The sequence below is a fragment of the Callorhinus ursinus genome, unplaced genomic scaffold, assembly GCF_003265705.2.
Source record: "Callorhinus ursinus isolate GAN/ISIS: 27379988/994484 unplaced genomic scaffold, GSC_fseal_2.0 scaffold12, whole genome shotgun sequence".
Lineage (NCBI taxonomy): Eukaryota > Metazoa > Chordata > Mammalia > Carnivora > Otariidae > Callorhinus > Callorhinus ursinus.
The window spans coordinates 44,243,844-44,264,696 of NW_027397074.1; the positions used below are offsets into that span (position 1 = coordinate 44,243,844).

The window sequence follows — 20,853 nt, forward strand, 5'->3', positions numbered from 1 at the left end:
TAGATTACCAGGGTTATCCACAGAGCCTGTGGTAGAGGCCCGTTTCTCTCACTTCATTTAGTGGTCCCCCTCTCCCGAGCAGCACTGCACCTCACCCAGGCCTATTGGTCTACTGTGCCATGTCCTGGCTCCACTCAACACCAGAACATGAATTCACTGTAGTCCGGCAACACCAGTAGGCTCTGATCCTCTCTCTACTTTTACCTACAAATGTTTGAGCCTCCTCCACCATTTGTTGGAGCGTTCTTCCCAGAGTTCCAACCCTGAGTTGTAGGGACTGCCGGTAAGAACCAACACCACCGTTGCTTTGGGGAGGAATGAGTCCTGGGGGCAGTCTCCCTTTCCTTAAGGCACCTTACACTCTGACCAATAGGAAAATATGCATTCCCCTTACCTCAAGTCTCAGCTCCCCTGGATGCTTTATATAGGACACTGGAGAAAACAGTCTCGTGTCAGCTGCCCTGATAAAAACTTCAGTGTGCCCATTCTGGCATTGCTGTCACCTGGATCCAGGAAACGGGAAGCAAAAAGAATCTCAGGCCCTTCAAGGAGAAATGGCGTAGTGCAGGGATGGAGAAGGCCAACCAGAAGATCTCCTCGGTTTTTCTCATTATTCCAGGTTTTCTGGTTTCCAGATCTCAAGGAAGCCACAGAAAAAGTCTAAGGATACAAAAGGGAAAGAAGGCTTTTAGGAGGGAAAATATTCAAGGAAGACGCAGCGGCCTCTGCTGCCAACACTCCAGCTCCAGTCACATTTCTTGAGGACCTACTGTGTGTGAGTCAGGTGCTTGCTAGGTGCCAGGGTGCTGATGGATGGATGGATGGATGGGTAAACCCCATTTCTGCCCTGAAGAAGCTCGTGGCTCACGAGGAAGATAGGCATGGAAATAGGTACCTTCCAGAACTGGCTTATTGCTGGAATTGGATCTGGTCCAGGAGGCCATGGGAAGCTAGAGGAATGGACAGTCCTATCCCAGCATAGTAGTCTTGAAGTGTTCATGGAAAAAGTAATGCCTGAGCTGAGGAGTATATTCATTCATTCACTCATTCATTTATTCAATAAACAAATATTTATTTGTTGGGTGCCTTTCAGATACTGTGATAAGTTCAAATGATACAATGACATGTACTTTGGGTTTTTTTTTTTTTAATGACATATTTTTTAAAGATGGAGAAGTTAGGGCGAAACTGCTATGAGGAGGCAGAATCAATGATAATATTTTAGGGCTGATCAAAGGGCTCTCATAACCTCCCAATACCTACCCCTAAGGCTTCCTGGTGCCTCCACCATTAGAAAGTCATTCCTTTGTTTGAGACCCTTTTAATGTTGCCACTTCAGAAATTTACAAGTGGGTTTGGACACAGAAAAGTCAGCAAGTTGCCTGAGGGCACTTGGTGCTAGGGCTGGGATGTAAGAGTTGGCAGTAGGTACAAGACAGAAGGAACCAAGGGCTGATCAGTCTCGTTTTCTCCCTGGGAGTGCTGGGATCTGGCTCTAGCAGGCTCAACCATCTAAACCAGCTAATCCCACAAGTACACAGTTAGGATGCATGCTGCACAGGTTCACCCAGACAGCCCCTCAGCCTCTGTCCACTGTGAAAACACAGGACACCCAAGTTGAAGGGAATGCTGCATGACACCACGTGGGTGTGCCGTGGTCTGTGACCGGAAGGTTCGCTGGAAGCAATTTGCAAAGGAGGCCTTAGAAAACCACCTGGATGGTTATTGTAAATTAAAAAAGGAAGAGATGCCACTTTTTTCTGAATAATTTTTAATACTAGGTTTATGGCTGGGTACATATGATAGTCATTACAGCTTATTTAACGCTGAAATTATCTGGGCCCTCAAACTCCACTGGGACTGAAGGAATCATGGGTCAAATTTTAAAAACAATGTCTGAAAGAAGATGATATGCCTTTCCTTCAGGAGAATAAATTCAAACCCTTGTAAGAGGGGGAAAAAAATGTCCGCTCTCTCTAGGAAGGATTGCTATCATTTCTTCTCTTTGCTCTGTGGGTTTCCATGTGTTTGAGCTCAGAAATGCACCCAGGCACACAGAGTTCACTTTAGTTGGCCCTTGCGCCCTTCAGTCCTGCCATCCAAGTTGTGCCTTTTCTAGTGGGTTGTTTTGGAGATGGTCCAAAGGCATTTTGAACTCTGAGCTCAAATCTTGGAGGCTTCCACTTCTCCGGAGCCGAACATTTCATCAGGAGCTGGGAGTATGGGAGTGAGTTACACGCAACAGCTGCGCGGTACCCACCACCCTCTCCCCAAGGATGACACGTTCTGAAAGGAGGGTGTTGCAAGCATTCCTGAGCAAGCCAGCTAATCTGGAGGCCTAGCCTGCTGGCCGACAGCTACTTTTAAGAAGGCTCCCGCTGGAATTACAGCATCTCACAAGTCCTATCTGTAAAGCCCCCATTCTTCAGAAGAGCAGCTAGGACATGGAGGGGACTGCGGGGGTGGGGGGGGGAGGGGGCTGGTGTGTGGGGAGTCCACGAGAGGGCCAGATGGGTGAAAAAGGAAGCTCTGGAGTCTGGGGGGTGGGGGGTGGGGGGAGTTTCCTTTTGGGAACAGGATATTCTCTATCATTAGCTGCTCACAGGAAGGAAAATGGGAAAGCAGAGTTTCTTTTCAAGTGGGGAGAAACCCAGCAGCCAGTGAAAACGCCTGATTTGGAATGGCAGGGAAGGGTACTTATGTTTGGACGGGCAAGTGCAAATGTAAATACTCAGACCCCTTTGAACTCTGAAATTGTTTCCAACTCAGGCCAGCACTCCAAAGAAGTTTTATTGGAATGTCAGTGTGTCCTGCACATTGTTGCTGTAGTGACATCCTCATCGGGTACAGAGCTCTCGGAGCCAGTCTGGGTTCTAGAAGCTCTGAACCCAGTGGCCGCACCACTCACCGATCAGAGCCACACTCACCATCTTGGAACCTCTCGGCCCCTTCCTCTTCTTGGCAGGAGCAAAGATGCTGTTGTGCCTCATGAGAAGTCTGTGCCTGGCTTTGGCCAAAGCTGCCGTCCCCTTTGTTACATAGACCGGACAGCTCCTTTTACATCATCTTTACCTCTAGTACAGGGTCCCTTTTTACCTTCTTCGCTGGGGGGAAAAAAAAAAAAGGCAAGGACCCACTTTCTAGCAGCTGAATCCTACCCTTGTGACTTAGTATAAGAAAAATCGTAGAGAGGTCATTTTCCTATTGAGGCTACAGGAAGATGTCAATTTGGAAACCTTCTACCACGTATCCATTTTGAGATGCCTAAAATAATAATGTAAAGAAAACAGTTAACTCTGAAACCTAAGGCAAGGAGGGGGGCAGGGATGGGGTGTTGTAGGGAGCAGAGAAGGCAAAGGGAAAGTCCTTAGCTTTATATTAACCAACATGGTCAGTGGCTCTTAGAAAAGGGAGAAAGTAGTTTATATGAAATCTTGTCAACCTACCTCGAAGTGGAAAGGCTTGTAGGAGTGATTGAAGAGTTTGTTTTATTTATTCCCTGCATCAGAAGAAAAATCAATAGCTGCTTGGCGAGTCCGACGTAAATGAGTTATACAGGCCACTGACATGGTGGACCAAACTTTATAACAACCACATTTGCCGCTGTCAGGCCACGGGCTTCAGTGGCGCCAGCTGTAATTACGGCTGATCACCTTTAATTCGGAGCTGCCTGCCTTGATAAAGGTGTGACTGCAGAAGCTGTGGCATCAGCGTCAATTGGGGATGTTGCTCCAGGCCGACTGCTGGAGAAAGCTCTTCCCCACCCCAGCCCCCAGGGTCAGGCAGACGCCGGGGCAGATCTTACTTTTTAGCTCGGTATTCCCTGAAGCTCTGACTCAAATTCCAAGGGACTCAGATTAACAGCCCTGTCCCCAGCAGCAGAGATCTTTAATAAGCTAAGAGATTTCTCTGAAAGCAGAGTGGAGGACTGGGGATCCTCTCTGCTTGGCCCCAGTAGGTGAGGAGACAAACATGTGTAGCACCTATTCATTTCACGGGGCACAAAAGCAACAAGGGGCAATAGATTTTGGCAAAAGCTATGATTATTTTTGAAAACGAAACAAAACCTTGCAACTCCACGCCTTTCTTCTGCTTTTGTGGTATTTAAAAAAAAAATTCTAGTGAACTTCCCATTTTTTGAAAATTACTTTTTTTTTTTTCTTTTTTAAGGAGGCATTTAACGATGAGGGGAAGATTAAAGGGAGAGAAGGTAGGGTTAAAAAGCCGGGCTAAGAGCACAGTAAGTGTCCGGACTGTTCTAGGTAAAGTCCTGAGCAGAAGTGTGAAGTGAGGGGTAGAATCTGCAGTTTAAAAGGGTTTCACTGCTGTTGGTGAAGGATGATGTTTGACTCCCCACCACCACCACCCCAGGCTGGTTTTCCTCACTCTGTAATTAAAGGAGAGACACACATACTGTTTGTTCTCCCTGTATCCTTTTAAACTCACAGACAGCCCCACCTGCACTGGTACCCCCAACCCCACGCCCAGCAGGTAGAGGAACGGGTAGCTTGTCATTCGTTTTGAGGACGGACATATTTTAATTCCCTCTTCTTTGGACAGCTCACCTGAGAGTGGAGTGCTAATCTCAGAAAGTCAAGCTTCATGTTTTGAGACTAGGGGCCTTTTCCCTTCCGCCCATAAAGGAGTGACCAACGGGGGGCGGGGGGGGGGGGCGCGGAGAAGCCACTGTGATTGCCCAGTTCTTGATGGCTTCAGACGCAGGTGTGTGTTTGGCCCCGAAGTGGGTTTGCCCTTGCTGACAGGGAGGTCAGATGTGAGAAATCTCTGGAGGGCCGGTGGTTGGCATCCAGCAATAGAAAATCCCATCCAGCTCCAGGAAAAAAAAAAAAAAAAAAAAGAGCCTTGAGCAATGGAGGCCGTGTCACCAGGTTCTGAAGGAAAGCCCGGGCTGGGGACCTGTCTCGGTTGTTCAAACCCCATCGTCCCAACCTGACCGGTCACCCCACTGGGACTTCACCTCCACTTGTGCCTCCCCTCCTATTTCTGAACACAGGGACTCTTTTTTTTTTTTTTTTAAAACCAGAAAATTTAAAAAAAAAAAAAATCGGAACCAGTGGATCCCTGCCCACAGAACCCCTGGTCCCTCTCTGGGTCGGAGGCAGCTGATGGGCCATCCGCAGGCGGCACTGTTTCCCCTCTGTTTACTCGTTTCTAAGGGCAATTGCACCACTAAGGCTCCCCGAGTCTGGAACTCAGCCTGGGGCTGTTTTGGTTACATTGAAGTTTTTGCTTCAGTTCTGCCAGATTTAAATGGTGACTTCACCAGCACTGAGCTAAAAAGGAGAAGGGGGAGGAGGGCGAGCCCAGGAGAAAGAGCGAGCAAGTGAGCGAGCCGGAGGGAGAGAGCCAGAGCTAGGCGCAAGAGAAGGGCCAGCGCATTACATCATCGCTTGGCCTGGAATCAAGTGGGAAGGATATGACTCACTCAGGCTAGTTAAGCTTTGGCTCAAATTCTACACACACTCATTCCAGAGCTCTCATGTTCTGCACCTCAGGAGGGAATTCAGCCTCAGTGATGTCCATGAGGTTTGTTTTTAATTTTATTTTCTTTTTTCCTGATTTTGTAGAATTTTTTTTTTTTGCCCCTACCGCCTTCTTCTCTCCAGTCTTCCTCCTCCTCCTCTTTTTTTTCTTCCCTTTCTCCCCTTTCTGCCCGTCTTTGTTTCTCCTCGTCTTCCCTCTCCTCTTTCCCCAGCCCCTCCGCTCCTCTTCTGGTCCCGACGAGGCGTTTCTTTTCACTTTGATAAGAGTTTTTGTGCTAGCACAGCGACCTGAAGGAGTTGAACCGAGGCCGGGGCTGGGCAAAAAAAAAGAAAACAAAAAACAAAAAACAAAAAACAAAAAACAAACGGAGCAAGCCAGAGCGCGACAGGAGCAAAGAGGCCACAAATAAAAAGCGAAGCGAGAAAGTGCAAACTCGGGCGAAGTTTCTTTGCTGCGGTGTTGCTCCTAATCGGAGGAGACAGGGAGAGAGTTAAAATGCAGGAACCAATCGCTTGAATGGTGATGTAATGCAAGAACCGCAGGGTAGTTAAGTAATGTGAGAGCAAGGGGGTCAGGGTTGCAAAGCATTTACCTGCTCTCAAGGGGTTTTCAGTTTATTATCAATTGCAGTGACTGTAACTGGCTTCAGACTGCAGTCTCTAATTATTCACAGACGCCCCTTTTTTATCTTTTATTATTAAAAGTAAAACTATATTATGGTATTTAAAAAAAAACATGATATTATCACAGCTGTGTATTATTTTCCACCAGGATTCTCTCTCTCTCTCTCTCTCTCTCTTTCTTAAATGGCTCAAAACGGTTGTCTTTTCATAAAAGGTCGAAGTGAAGTGACGGTGGGAGTGGGGAGTGGCTTTCTGAGTGTAACTGGTGACTTGTGAATGCCCGGAGAATGATTTGGTGTGGCATGCTGAGTATGAAGAGGTGTGCGACTGCGTTTATTATTGAGACTAGACTGGGGGCATTTACAGTCCGTATATGATGAGCCTCCAAAGTAGCCACAGTCCTTTGCCTCTTATTTCGGCCAGTGTTAACGGCGACTGTGCATTTGCTTGAGAATTTTAACTTTCTGTTGTTTCGTGTGACAGCTTAATCCAGTGCCATCTTTGGGACTTCTGTGTTCTTGAATTAATTTTAAGATGATATGCTGGGGTGGTGGGGGAGATGATGAAAGCCTCCTGATTGACTTGTCTAGAAACAGCTAGTTAATGTTGGCAAGTCAGGAATCAACACTAAATAAATGGAGAGGGGGAGCAAAGGATGGTGTTCTTTATGCTTTAAGGACCTAGCGTCCCCAGAGAGAGAGAGAGAGACAGACAGATTGATATTTTGAAAATTACACTACATTTCTCTGTGTTTCACAAAAGATATTTAGTGCTGTGATGTACTGCTCAGGCTGTGAACTTGCTGAAACCATCCAGCGTCATTAGATAGTTACAAACTGCAGCCCTCTGCAGCTAGAGACCTGGCCCCGTGAGAGCAGTCCTGATTCCTGGCTACTCCAAAACTTCTCTTGCTCTTCTAGTCATGATTACCATACAGTGAGAAGCATCCTGAAGCATGGGGCACATACCAAGGAGGTGTTTATGTTTATTTACTTAATGCCTGTCTTGGTTATGATTAATTATGACTTTTTATGGATCTTTACCCCCTCCCTCCACCTCCTGCTCTCCTTTTTGGAGCAGAGATGGAAGGGGCAGGGAAGGCAGAGGTAATTTTTGGAAGAAACAGCGTGGTGTGGTGGAGGTCAAGAGGCCTGAGTGCAAATCCTGATGACCTTGAGCAAATCACTTAAAGCATCTGGGCTTCATTTTAAAATGAGGGAACAGACAAGGTGGGCTGTAGGCCCTTCCCCCATGTGTGGAACCAATCTGAGATGGTCTCTGAAGTCCCTTCCAGCTGGAAAGTTCTGTGTCTGTGTCTGTGTCCATGGTCTGTAAAAGTTTTGCTAAAAGGTATTTGGCATACTTTTCAGAGAAAAGTACATTTGAATTCAAGATGCATTAGTGCCTTAAATAAAGGGAGGAGGAAGAAAAAAATAAAGGGAGGAGGGCAAGGAGAAACAGGTCTTTCTCCACTTTGAAGGCTGTTTTCTATTTTTGCTTTTCTGGCACAGAAGAGTCCCCGAGTGAAATTTTTAGTTTTCAAATGCTACCTGCAAGGAGTCCTCGAAGAGAGATAATTATGTGGGCAAGTCTGTCAGAAAGAGTGGCAGAAGAGCAAGGGAGAATTTACTGATCCAGCACATTTTTCTAAAAGACCCTGCAAGTTTCCCAGCTGCCTCAAATGGTGCTAAAAAATGCAGGAGACATGAGTTTTCATTCACTCATAATGATACAGAACAGTATTTGTAATGAATTTATTCCCCCAAAAGATCACATGACTCCTTGATATGTTTCAGGGATTTTAACACAAACTCAAGTTTTTAGTTGAGGTCGAAGGCTACATTTTAAAACTTCAAAGAACTTGAAAGCCAAAACTATAGGTGCTTCTTAGAAAGATAATTTTCCCAAACAATATCCCTATTCTTCAGCCAAATTCCAGGGTAGTGGCCTTACTGTAAAGTGTGTATTTATGGACCCAGCTTAATTGTGCATAGGGAGAAGGACCACAACTATGCCTATCTGGGGGGAAAAATTACCCAGAGCTGAAACGAAACCACTGGTGAAGGTTATTAGTCATTGTGCACAGTCTGATGAGTGCCAAATGTGTGCTTGAGACTCTTCAGGAATAAAGAGGGCATGATTTCTTTTTTTAGAGCATTACAATTTATGTTGACTTGGCTCTGAGTTGTTCACCCATAATCAGAAATGTCCTGCTTACAACTGACGGGGAGGCAGGGCAAGGAGCATGAGCTCAACCGAGCTCTTAGGTCCGACTAATATTATCTCACTTCATTCCCGTGGTAGCCTGGAAGGCTAAGAATCATCAGCTCCACTGTTTGGAGATTGTTTTCTTGTGTTTGAAGTTTTTGTTTTGATTCTTGTTTTGTAACTGACATTTTTACTGAGATGATTGTAGACTTAACGTGCATTTGTAAGAAGTAATCGTGTTCCTGTGAACCCTTCACCCAGTTTCCCCTAATGGTAACAACTTAGAAAACTGTAGTAAATATCACAACCCGAATATTGACATTGCTTTTTCTGGTTTTATTTGTCTCATTTGTTCATTTGTGTGTGTGTGTGTTGTTTTCATCCCTGTGAAAACTGAAGGTCACACAAGCTCTAACCCCTTGAGTTCATTCCATGCTAGGTCTACCTTGCCATCACTGACAGACTTTCCACCACCATGCTGGTGGTCAGGGCCTAAAGGCTGTGCTTGTCAATGGGCATTCTTGGTGGCATTGTCCATTTTTTACATTCTTTGGGGATGTGGCCTGAATGGCAGCTTTGCCCTCTGTAGGGGGCCCCCGGGGCCATGCCTCACATGTTAGCAGGTAAAGGGGGGGGGCAAGGCTTTGATGGCATGACAGAAGAGGCACACACATATTCCCTCTGTATGCCAGGCCCAGGGCTGAGGAATGCCAACTGTCCGTGCCTAAGCTTAACCATAACCAGTGCTGAGCTCAGCACCCCTCTTCTTGTCCCCTCAGTTTTGCCCTGGTGGATATACCTGTGGCACCAGGGGTCAAGCATCTCTTGATCGGAGAAGTAGTGTAGGGTTTTCTGAAAAGAGCATGACCTTTGGGGTCCAAAGGCCGGTGTTCCAATCACTCTTCCACTTGCTGGTTGTGTGTCTTGGGCAAGCCACTGCACCTCACCGTGCCGTCATTTCTATCTTCTGTGTGACATGAGGATAACCATACCTACCACATGGGTTGTGAGGGGTGGGGGTCTGTTTTAAGCCCCACCCCCACCCCCAGCCCTCCCCCAGCCTGCAGTGAGATCACAGGAAGTACGTCGTAGTTGCTGCTACAGTGAGGCAGTCAAGGATCTGCCAGGAGAAGCCTCTGTGCAGGTAACCCACCTCAGACTCTCCCTGAGCAGCTGGTTTACACATCACTCAGGCTTCTACCTTCCCAGCCTGTCTTCTCTTATGCTGCTTTTTATCCAGAAAATCAAGGTCTGACATCACGCCAGGTATGAGAGAGGTGAAAGTGCCATTCTGATTAAAGTAAGTGAGGACTTGCCAAATTTCCAGCGCCCTGAGTGGAGGGAGAGATGAAAACAGGGCCAGTTGGGAAGAAGACTCTTGCATCTGCATGCACGCTCAGCTGTGGCTTTGTGAATGGGAAATGAAGTGAAATGGAGATGAGTGAATTCACTCCTGAGAACCAGATCCCATTCCGGGCTTGAACAAGAGAAGGTTATATTTGCAATAGCATATGTGGTTAATGCGTATCTTGAATTGGGTAAGGCTGCCTTTTAAGCTTGCTACCTCCCCTGTATCTTCTCTGGTGGGAAAACTGGTGTTTTGGAGACTGAAGAGAAAGGGATTTCCAAGGTGTGGCAAGTGGAAAAGTGTGATGATGGCGAGTTTGATGGAATCATATAACAGCAGTGGGGCCCAAAACGTACAACAAGGGCTCCATTCTAGGATCCCCGAGTCTATGCTGGAAGTGGGCCCCAGGCTGTCTCAAGTCCAGTGATACAAACGATGTCTCAGATTTTACTTAGTAAGTGATGGCCAGGAAGGCCAGGTCAACATTAAGAGGCAGAAATTAGTGTGGACTGATGAGAGCGAGAATGAGCACTGCCGTGTGCCTGATAGGAAGTGGGATGGGTGGGTGATGGGCATTAAGGAGGGCATGTGATGTAATGAGCCCTGAGTATTATATAAGACTGATGAATCACTGACCTGTACTTCTGAAACCAATAATACATTATATGTCAATTAAAAAAAAAAGTGGGATGGGCAAATCTGGAACTGCACTTAAAAAAAAGAAGAAGGAGTGGTTTGAACACTGGCTTCTCCTTTCTGCTCCCTTCTTGTTTGGCTTACATGGGCCTTTGACCTTGAAGGGGACTCCTTTTGCATTGGTTTGCAGAAAGATGTGTGTGCAAGTAGCTGAGTGAGTGCTCATAGCTCAGGGATATGGGGAATAGTCAAGGGGAGGAAAGAAAATGAAATGAGTGGCACTGGTAAGGGTGGGCAAGGCCAATCAAAATTCCGTGGTCCATATTTGTGATTTTTAAGCCAACTTCCCTAGGCTTATTAAATAGTTCGCTAATGCTTTCAGAGGTGTGTATTTGATGAATCTCTGTTGGACAAGCGCAGGTCCTTGGCTACTTACATCCTTGAAAACTGAAATTGACTTGCCTTAGAACTCCCAAGTCCACAGCGTAGTACATATGCGCTTTATAACAAGTCCATACATCTTTTCTTCCTGCACCTACCCTGGCAGGAGAGCTTACTTAATGATTGATGAAGCAACACTGTACCCAAGAAGAATTAATCAATAGTCCGCAATCATTATGGAGAGCGCGAGAGTAGTTGTACAATAGCTGAAGCCCATCTAGCTATCAGCAGAGTCTTCCTTTTCTCCACAGGATACCAAAAGTTGAATTCTACCTTATAATTTCTTTCTTTGCCGTCTGAATGACTGAAATAGAACTGGATGTGTCCAAAAATGCCAAGCCTGGAAAAAATAATAAGGCTCCAAATGAATGCCAAGGTATCTATTAATGAATGCACAGACTCAATCACTCATCTTAATGGGAGGTGGAAATGGGGCCAAGGGGCTGTGTTATATAAGCTGGAATACCTACCATGAGTTACTGTGTTTTAGGAGCCCATGAACTTTTTTTTTTCCCCTATAAATCAAAGATCTTTGAAGAATTGAGGTCATGTTGAGCTGCGCACATACTGATATGGTGCAGATGCCAGGTGGGCCTCTTCTAGCCTATGGACCCGGCTGCCCCCTTGGCTCTGCCCTTCTGCCCTCAGTGGGGTTCATGTCACTGGGAAAGGAAAGTCTATAAAGCAAGCTCCTTTGCAAAGGTGGAACCTGTTTATTCAAAGTCCAACATAGCTCCTGTGATTGTGCCCTTTGAATCATGTTGGGGTTAGATCTGTGTTCCAGCTCTGGCTTTGCCACTTGCTAGCTGTGTGATTTTCGACAGTCTGTTGAAAGTTTCTGAGCTGCATTTATTTCATCTCTGAGACAGAATCCATGAAATGATAACTATAAAGCCCTCGGCATACTAAGTGTTCAGTAAATGTTAGTTATTTAATAATGGGACCAAATGGGACCAGTTGACTTTTTTGGAAGTCTGGATAATGACATATTTTGGGCATCCATAAGGGAGAGAGAAATGCTGTCATTCAGTAGTTCCTTCCTGGACAGGTAAAATGAGTCACAGAATGCAGGTGAGACTGTGAGCAGTAGGCGAGATGAGGAGAGAATCCTATCATGGACCCTATTCTGTGTGACCAGATCTCTGCACTAGCCAGAAAATGAGGTCTAGGATCTCACCATAAAGCAGTTTATTTCAGCGCCAAGAGGAGGTGGGTCTTTCTTTTTTTCCACCGCTTTTAGTTAAGTAGTAGGTTTCTCTTTTAGATGGCATAAAGCAGTTTTTCTTTTGCATCTGTGTCTTCTTGACCTTCTTATTTATTTTAATACTTCAGTCAGCTCAGCAGCCATGCAGCAAAGGGCTGATCTCCTTTAATTCCTCTGGAATTAATCATAATAACAGCAATTATGATAAACCCATTTAGTGTAAATGTAGATGTAAATTACTCTTGCGTTGCATGTTCGCCTTCAGTCTGCTCTCGGGCAGTATCCACCCTCAGACGATTGCACACTGGCCTCTCTCTAGCCACACTATTTTTAATTCAGATCTTGACCTAGCTTAGAACATGGCTGCTCTTTGGCCTTTTCCTTCCATCCAAGGCAAAGAGGAAGCTTCAGTGTGCAGGTCACAAGGGATGCCATTTCATTAGGCTTCCCTCTCACCTTCCAGAACTTCCGTAGCTGTAGAATAATAATCCCATAATTCTAAATGCATCGATAAGGCAGGAACCTTAGAGATCCTTCAGCCCAACCACACATCTTACAGTCTCAGAAAGTGAGGCCACCCAGGGATGTGATGAATTATCCAGTATCCACACAGCAGAGAGGTGAATTAGCATAAAGCTATTTGGTGGCGGGGCCAGGAGCAGGCTCTGATGCAGTGAGGAGCACATTTCTGCCGTGCCAGGCTCTTGGGCTTCCAGGTGCCAGGAGCTCCATCTTCTCGCTCAAGTGTATGCTTTCCAGTCCCCTTTTGAGTTCTGGCTCCTGGGGATGGCATGGTGAGGAGAGTGCCAAGAAAGACTTAGATGAGCAGGGGGACAGGGGAGCCCGACCAGCTGGCTTGGAGAAGCTGGGAGTCTTTCAGGCACCTCACAGTTGAAAGACTCCACCCTCTGGTCTGGAGGGAGGCATGGGGAGATGGACAAGATAGCTTGCTTTCCACCTCCAGCCAAAAGCTCCCTGGTGTCTAGTTAGTGGGTGGGGCGTGCTGTCCCTGGGCCATAAATGAGGTGGGGTCAGTGTCCAGGAGTCTGGCACTCTCTGCTTCCCACCACTCTCGCCTTCCTCCCTCTCCCTGCACCAGCCCTCACTGCGCTGAGTGCCGAGTGCGTGTTGGGTGAGACAGAGTTTGGAATCCACCCCAGAACCAGCACCCACCCACCTGCAGGATGTGACCTCTGGGCTCTGAAACTCGCTGCTTCCTCCCTCTTCCTCCCCACCTAGGGACCGGTTTTAGACCACAATTCCCAACACAACCCACTTCACACTTTAATCCCAAAGAGACTCAGGCACTTTGTGACCACAGAAAACTTGTCACTTCATTACGATTTTGAAAAAAGAGAGCAAAGGGTAATTCGTAGTTGTTTTAATGACTTTGCATCCTTTGCCATGGAGGCAGCTTTCAGCTGTTAGGCACAAAGGATGCCAACTCTGACATCTCACAGTTCAGGGGCAGCACTTTTCATAATGCTTTATCACAAGATTCTTCACAGCCAGTTAACCCCATTAATCTTCCCACAGTAATTATCCAGGTGCTGTACGATTCAGCTTCCCTGAAGTCTCCAGAGCTCTGCTGTGTGTAGATGAACTATTGTGCCTCCCGACCTTGAAAGGATGTTTCTAACTAATTAATGATTGTTAAGTGCTTGGAAAATGCACTTTGGAAATATGCTGGTGCTAATATGTCTGAATCGTCCACTGTGCAGTGGATGCAAGCTGGAAATCATTCCTGCCGTTCGTAAATCATATGAGGATGGAGATGACCCTTTCTTTTCTCACCTAGGTATCTGGCCCTCCTCCACCACACATTTGTTCCTTGTCCATTTCTCCCAATCTGTGGATTAAGCCATCTTTGGTGCAATAGGCCAGTGATTCATAGGATTTCCTTCTTGGAGTGAGAAGTATCGTTTGGGGTCTCTTTAGTCATGTGGTCTTTAATGAGGCAAACTGAAAACTACTACTGGCTGAACTACCAGTGAAAGAAACCTGTTTTTCTGTACGGTAAAGCAGTTTTGAAACTTTTTTGATATGAACAACAGTAAGAAATATTATTTTATCTTGTAGCCCTGTACACTCGCATGTGTGTGCTTAGGTACATGTGGATGTGTGTGTATCTGGTTTGATGACATCATACTTAATTTTTACTGGGTATACATTCTTGGGTATCTTATATTCTATTCATTTTTCTAAGATACTAGTCATGTCAGATTAAACTGATTTCACCAATTTCTCACCAACTGACCCACCAAGGAACTACATCCAGAGTCGGAAAAGCATTGGTTTGGCGGATACATAGCAAGAATGCAGGACAAAGGTCAGGAGACCTGGGTCATATGGCCAGGTCTGTCCCAACTCCGAGATTCCTTCCCCAAACCTCAGGGTCCTCATATAAAATTAAGGTATTTGTTTTTAAACTGAATTTACTCTCAGAGTACTTTCTGTAAAAATGTCTTAATGTGGAAGCCAAGTATAGAAAACAGAGCCCCGACTGGCCCACAGCTACTCCCTTAAGTCACCCTCCCACAATCCGAACAATACTGGGCTAGAAATCTCGTGAGTCCCTCTAGTCCTGGAATTCAATGACATTTTATCTCCTAGGTAATAGATTTATCTAATGGAACACACCAGGTTTCACTTCTGTTGATTCTGAGCTAGGATTCTCTACTGGAAATCTTCAGAATCTATGGGAAGTTTTGCTCTCGGACCATTGTTCTTTCCTGCTTCGGTTTTACAGCTTGTTCTTGGGCCCCGTGGGCTAGGCTTCTTCAGGGAAAGAGGGCGTTTTGGAAAAGTCTTCGGGAGGTGCGTGAGCAGGCAGACCTGTGAGGACGTTTATTTATGTCATTGGGTCTGCTTTCTCCTTGCCTCCTAAATTCAGCAGGTTCCTGATTTTTAACACAGTTCAAATCATTTGGTTTACAGCTGGTAAAATACAATTTTCTGGTTCTCAGAAAGAAAGGCTTTTCAGACTTATAAAAAGAGAAGCTCATAAGACTTCTTGAACATCAAATAGCTCTTACAAAACACCATTTTGATGAGTTAAGTGTAAATGAATCAGAAACATACGGATTAAATTTCCCTTGAAAGACACATGGGTTTAAGAATTAAGGGGGGAAAGTGCTTGGCAAGATGGATTTCAGGTTTTTGCCAAACCTCAAAATGTTTGAAAAATGGTTTGAGACATTTTTACTGAATGCAAAATGCCACGGAGTTCACCCATCCCAGACATAATAGCGAATCTTTTTGACAACAACTTTATGACAAGAAAAAGGGCCTGTGGAGCTTAGCCATTTTCTTAGTTCTCCTTCAATAACCTCCCACCCCACCCCACCAAAAAAAAAAAAAAAAAAAAAAAAAAGGCATTTATGGGGCTAAGAGAACTGTCTGATTGACAAACTAAAGTTTCAAGTCAGGCGATTACCAGAAAATAGCCCTACAACTCAAAAATACTTGGATTTTTGCCCCCTATAGTACCCAAAGGCAATTATACCATTTTCTAAGTGGAATAATACACTCTAGGGATATGCAGTATTTGATATATTTTATTCATTGGTGTCTAGAGCAATGCACGGTTATTCTAGTCATTTGTCTGACAGTATAATTCCAGCTTCTTTGGAGAGGGGAAAAAAGCCCACTAAAAGCAAACAGATTGAAGGGAAATAGCCATTGGTTTATTAAAAGAGCCGCAGTGTGGAAATGCTGTATATTATAGAGGCAGGGCATTGGTTGAGGTTTTCAAATTGCAGGGAATTATCTTGGAAACTTGAATTCTGTTACAGCTTCTTTATTTGATAAGCTGTTTTAGAGCTTCTCCACAACTTCAGAATCCTTGCTGGCATGAGGAAACTCAGGAGCAACAGATTAAGGACCCAGGGATTGATCTGGGGAGAGTTGTGCATCTTACAGATGAAATGGCCTCCAATTATCTTTTACTAGCTCTTACTACTAGCTAATCAAAAGCCCGCTGACACTTTTACAGCCTCATTTTTCATATGCAAAAGCTCAGAAGGAGTGGGTTTTGAAGGAGCTGCAAGAAAGTGAGAGCAGGAGTCTGGATGGGAAGGCGTGGGCCGGGCCACCCACTTTCTGAAGCTACCTTGTCTCATGCCCTTATTTCCTCTTCATAGTTAAGCAGGATCACCAAGGTTTGCTTGCCTGCTTCCTTCCTAACTTCCTTCCTTTCTTCCTTCCTTTCTTTCCTCTGAAAGAAAGGGTGCATTCAGTGACTGCCAATATCGATTTAGAAACGAAGGGACAACAATGTACTTTTCAAAAGGTTTCAAGTTATGTAGACCAAAAAAACCAAAACCAAAAACCAAAAACCAAAACCAAACAAACCCTATCTTTAAATCTATATGTTTTAACTCTATGATGGAAGTAATGGGCAGATCTATTATTTTGTTAGTGCAGCATCTGACACAGTGCTTTGAGGTAGGACCTTCCTCCCTAGGAACCAGAATTAATTTGTTGAAAGAAGAGTACCCAAACGGGGAGAGTAAAAGTCACAAAAAACACAGAAAACTACTTTCAGCACCTCCGATGAAAATGCTACGTAAAAGTGATGGTTAAAATATACATCCATCTCGTGCCCATCTATGTTTATTGAGCTCAAGGTAAGAAAGGAAAACTAGAAATCTGGGAGAGAAAACTCAAGGGATACCAAATTTCTGTCTTGGAAAAGGCTTCAGAATCAGAAAAACTAGGGCCAAATTCTAGCTGCATTTTTACCTTTTCCAATGCAATTTAATATAGGATAATAGGGCCAAGAAGGACTCCTTTGATTCTGAAAAATGCTGAGCCCCTGCCCAGAGCTCCCAGTACCTCCCTCCCAATCTGGCCTTTACAAGGGGATCAGACTGAGTGAACACACATCAGATAGCATGTATTTCTGCGTAGGGATCGTTACCTTCCAAAGAGATTATTTTCATCTCATGTTAAGCTATGAGCCACAGTAATTATTTACTATCTTTTTGGCCTGTGTTGATGTACTTTAACAACCTGCCTTGCACAGATGGTTAACTCAGGCCGGAGCCCCTACCACCAGTATCCCCCCCCCCCCCCCCCAACACACGTGTGTGTACATGCAGTGCAGAGCTAACATCTCATCTTTCCTGAAGCAGTTCTTGCGTTTCCTCTTCCAGGACCCCTCCCCGCCAAGCCTCCATGGTATTAGATATCATTGGGGGGGGGTTCCCATTACACCCCTGCCCTGACTTCCATGCCTTGTCTGTTTCTCTTAATAGATGATGAATTTCTTAAGGGCAGGGATGATCTTTTATTCACTCCCATCCCCCATTCCTGAAACATAGCAGGAGCTGAGTAAATGTTTAAAAAAATAAACTTAAAAAAATAATTTTAGTTATGTTTTTGTTGGATCACATTTTTTATTGAAGCCACAGAAAGTAGGTGGGACTGAAATTGCCTCTCTGCAAGCCCTCTGGGTTCTTAGTTCTTGTAGAAAATGCAAGGAGTAAAGTGCAGTGTAGTTCTTGCTCAGAAGAGCTCCCTGCCTGATTTCAAATTTCTCCCCTAACCTATGTTTATCTTGATGGTCTTATTTATATCTATTTCCTTCCGACAAAAATAGAAGCTCAAAAAAGTGAATTTACCGCACAAGGGATGATACCTCTGACTTGTGTGTGAGTTCACAGATGTAGTTAAGAGGCTGCCCTGCGTGTGGATATCCAGCTAGATGCTCATTTTCTGAGTCATCTGACTTCTGAGTTTTCACTTTTTTAAGAGTATAATTAAGATAGGTTCCCAGGGATTAGAAAAAAAAAACAACAACCCATGAGTAAAGCAGACAGTCTGTACGTTGAGACCCATATAAGGAGATCTGTGGGCACCTGACCAAATTGAGAGAAGCATTAAGAGCTATTCAAAACCTACTGAAATGTCAACACACTTTTGAAAAGGGTCCATTAGGGATGCAAATGTGTGGTTCCCTGATTATGATAAGCACGGGAAAGAAAACAGTGAAACCCATTAGGAGGTTTTGAGAACTTGGTTTTGAAGAGTGGGGAAGGCAACTGTAGTTTCTGCTAAGGGCTGGGCTTCATTTTTTTCTGTCCTCTCCATTTCTGAACTAACAATTCTCATGATTTAAAGGACCCTCAAAATTCCTCCATTTTTGGATAAAGCCAATTAACTCATCTGTAAATGGGCCAACTTTGAAATTCCATCTATGTCGGATAAAATTCATTTTAATAAAATTCAGTTTCTGGATTGCAAACTGTAACTTGTTTGTGTAAAGGATCTGACATCAGATGCTCACTTCAGGCTTTTGATGTCTTTTGATTTGTTCTTGCAAGGATTTTTCTTATAAAAGATCAATTGTAATTTAAAATCTATAATTCTTACTAGATAGTATTCTACAAATCACGTCACACTAGGGGTGTATTTCTATTTAGTAACCATTAGGACTTTTCTGTGAAAATAACTGATTCATCTAATCGGAAAGATACCTTTCATTCTGGCGGTCTTGTTTCCTTCACACGGGATGTCAAATGAGATTCATAGTAATGGATACATTGGGGCATAATTTTTGTGTAATCACTCTTAGTGTAAAAAAAAGGTAATTGATTTTTCCATCTTCCTTGATCTGGAAGGAATTGTATCAATTTCCAGGACGTCATAAAACAAAATATTTAAAGTATGTTTCAAATAATAATAAAAAAAGAAATACTTAACTTAATAAAGATGTGGAATTCATTTATGAAGAAAAACACTGGCTGTGAACCAATAGGCCAAAAAGTTTGCCAGAAGCCTGCAGTAGACAGTCATTCCTGTATGTCTACTCTCTCCCCATCACTCCTGAGCCCACACCATATTAAGAAAATGAATTCTCTCAGCCACACTGGACTTTGAAATCATTGATTTTGTTTACTTTGTTTTTGAGTAAAAAAACAGATCTTTTTTTCAGTGTTCTGCCTTATAAGGAAGGCAGTCCAAGGCACTTATAACTATAGTTTTTCATGCCCTGTTTTAACTAAAGAGGTTTTCTTGGCATATATATTCGATGCTTGGGAACCTTACATAAAAGTTATGGGTTTTGACCCTTCTGGAGAGCCTCAACAATTGAAACCATTGGCAAAAATGGAAAACACTTAACTGTCATAAGAACAGTTGAATGCTTCAGCATTGACCTAAAGCAAAAATTATAAGCCCTGGAATGGACGTTTCCATTTGGCATTTTTGCTTTTCCCAAAAGAAATAGCCCCCAGCTTCAGAAAGGCAGAAAGATCTGTTTACTAATAGCATGTAGGCAAACACCATGGTACTCACTTATGTTAGATCAATCCTCTTAACTTTTAGAACTCTTTTCAGCTATATTATGGTATTCTCCTTTCTTCTCCAGATTTTCCCAATGGGAAAAGAAATCAGAACTACTTTACCTCTGGCAATCAAAAGATGTATAGTCCCTGCCGTCAGGGAGGTAGGAGCATAATGATAATGATTAACTCTAAATAGGGGTGTCTGGGTGACTCAGTTGGTTAAGTGTTCAACTCTTGATTTTGGCTGAGATCATGATCTCAGGGTCGTGAGATTGAGAGCCCTGCATTGGGTTCTGTGCTCAGTGGGGAGTCTGCTTCCCTTCTTCTCCCTTCGCCCCTCTCCCCGTTCTCTCTCTCTCTCAAATAAATAATCTTTAAAAAAAATTGACACTAAATAATAATCATATCTATAAACATATTATTAGACATTGCATGAAGGAAAAGCACACAGAGCTACAAAACCCTCTAAATTAGAGGCACCTCTGATTTGGGGTCAGAGAAAATTTTAAGAGAGTGATGTTTAAACTGAGACCTAAGGATGAATAAGAGCTGGTCAACAGAAGAGCAGATGGCTAACCTTTCCAGGCAAAGGCAATAGGATGTATTAAGGCCCTGGGCTAGGAAAGAGCTTTGCACATCCTAGGGAGTGAATGAATGCCAGGGTGGGTGAAGCACATCAAGTCAGATTAGAAAATAGTACTATAGACATCAAGAGGTAGAACATTTAAGAGATGATTTTATTAAATTCCAAATGCTGAGGAAAGCCATGGAAAAATGTTGAGTAGGGAAACATCATGATTAGATCATTGGTTCATGGAGATCATTCTGGCTATAATGCAGAGGCTGGATTGGAGAGGAGTGAAACCGAAGGTAGAAATTGCTGGAAAAACCAAGTGAGAGAACATAGTGTTTTGGACTAGGATCTTGGTAGTGGGGATGGAGCCAAGTGGATGGATTCCAGGTCTATTTTGGGGGTGGAGTAGATAGAACTTAGTGAATGATTGGAAGTAGATGAGGGATGTCAAAGTTACTGCCTAGATTCCACTAATTCACTGCTATCAAATGTGTTTAAAGAAATATAGGACACTTTCTAAAGAAAAGGAGGCAAAATAAAAGGAGGCACTGTATTACTCAGGGTTCTCCAGAGAAAGAGAACCAATAAGATATGGAATATATATATATAATATTAAATATATAAAATTTATTATATTATAATATATAATCATATATGATTTATTATAAGGAATTGGCTCATGCCAATTATGGAGGCTGAGATGTCCTACCATCTACTGTCTCATGGCTGGCGTCCTAGGAAAGCCAGTTGAGTGATACAAATTTCAGGCCAAGTCCAAAAGCCTGACAACCAAGAGTACTGATGGTATAAATTCCAGTCCACAGGCAAGAGAAGGCTGATGTTCCAGCTCAATCAGACAGAGAGAAAGAGAAAGAGAGAGAACTCAACCTTTCTCCTTTTTAAAAAAAATCTATTTAGAACCTCAATAGGTTGGGTGATGCCTACATCACTTTGGAGGATGCCCACCCACCCCTTTGGCAGGGGCGGGGGGGGGCGTGGTAATCTGCTTTACTCAGTTCACCCAT

General features: G+C 44.0%; 1 protein-coding gene across 3 annotated transcripts in view; it reads left to right on the forward strand.

The window, feature by feature from the left end:
- The window catches only part of CREB5 (cAMP responsive element binding protein 5), a 411,522-nt gene that overhangs the window by 276,454 nt on the left and 114,215 nt on the right, over positions 1-20,853 (forward strand). Inside the window, exon 1 of one of the 3 annotated variants that reach the window (XM_025873075.2) lies at positions 5,405-5,547. The exons of the other annotated variants lie outside the window; for them this stretch is intronic. Within the exon in view, the coding sequence (XP_025728860.1) occupies positions 5,501-5,547 (47 nt within the window). The 5' untranslated portion in view covers positions 5,405-5,500. Of the gene's footprint in view, positions 1-5,404; positions 5,548-20,853 lie in introns of those variants that run through there. 3 annotated transcript variants of the gene reach the window in all.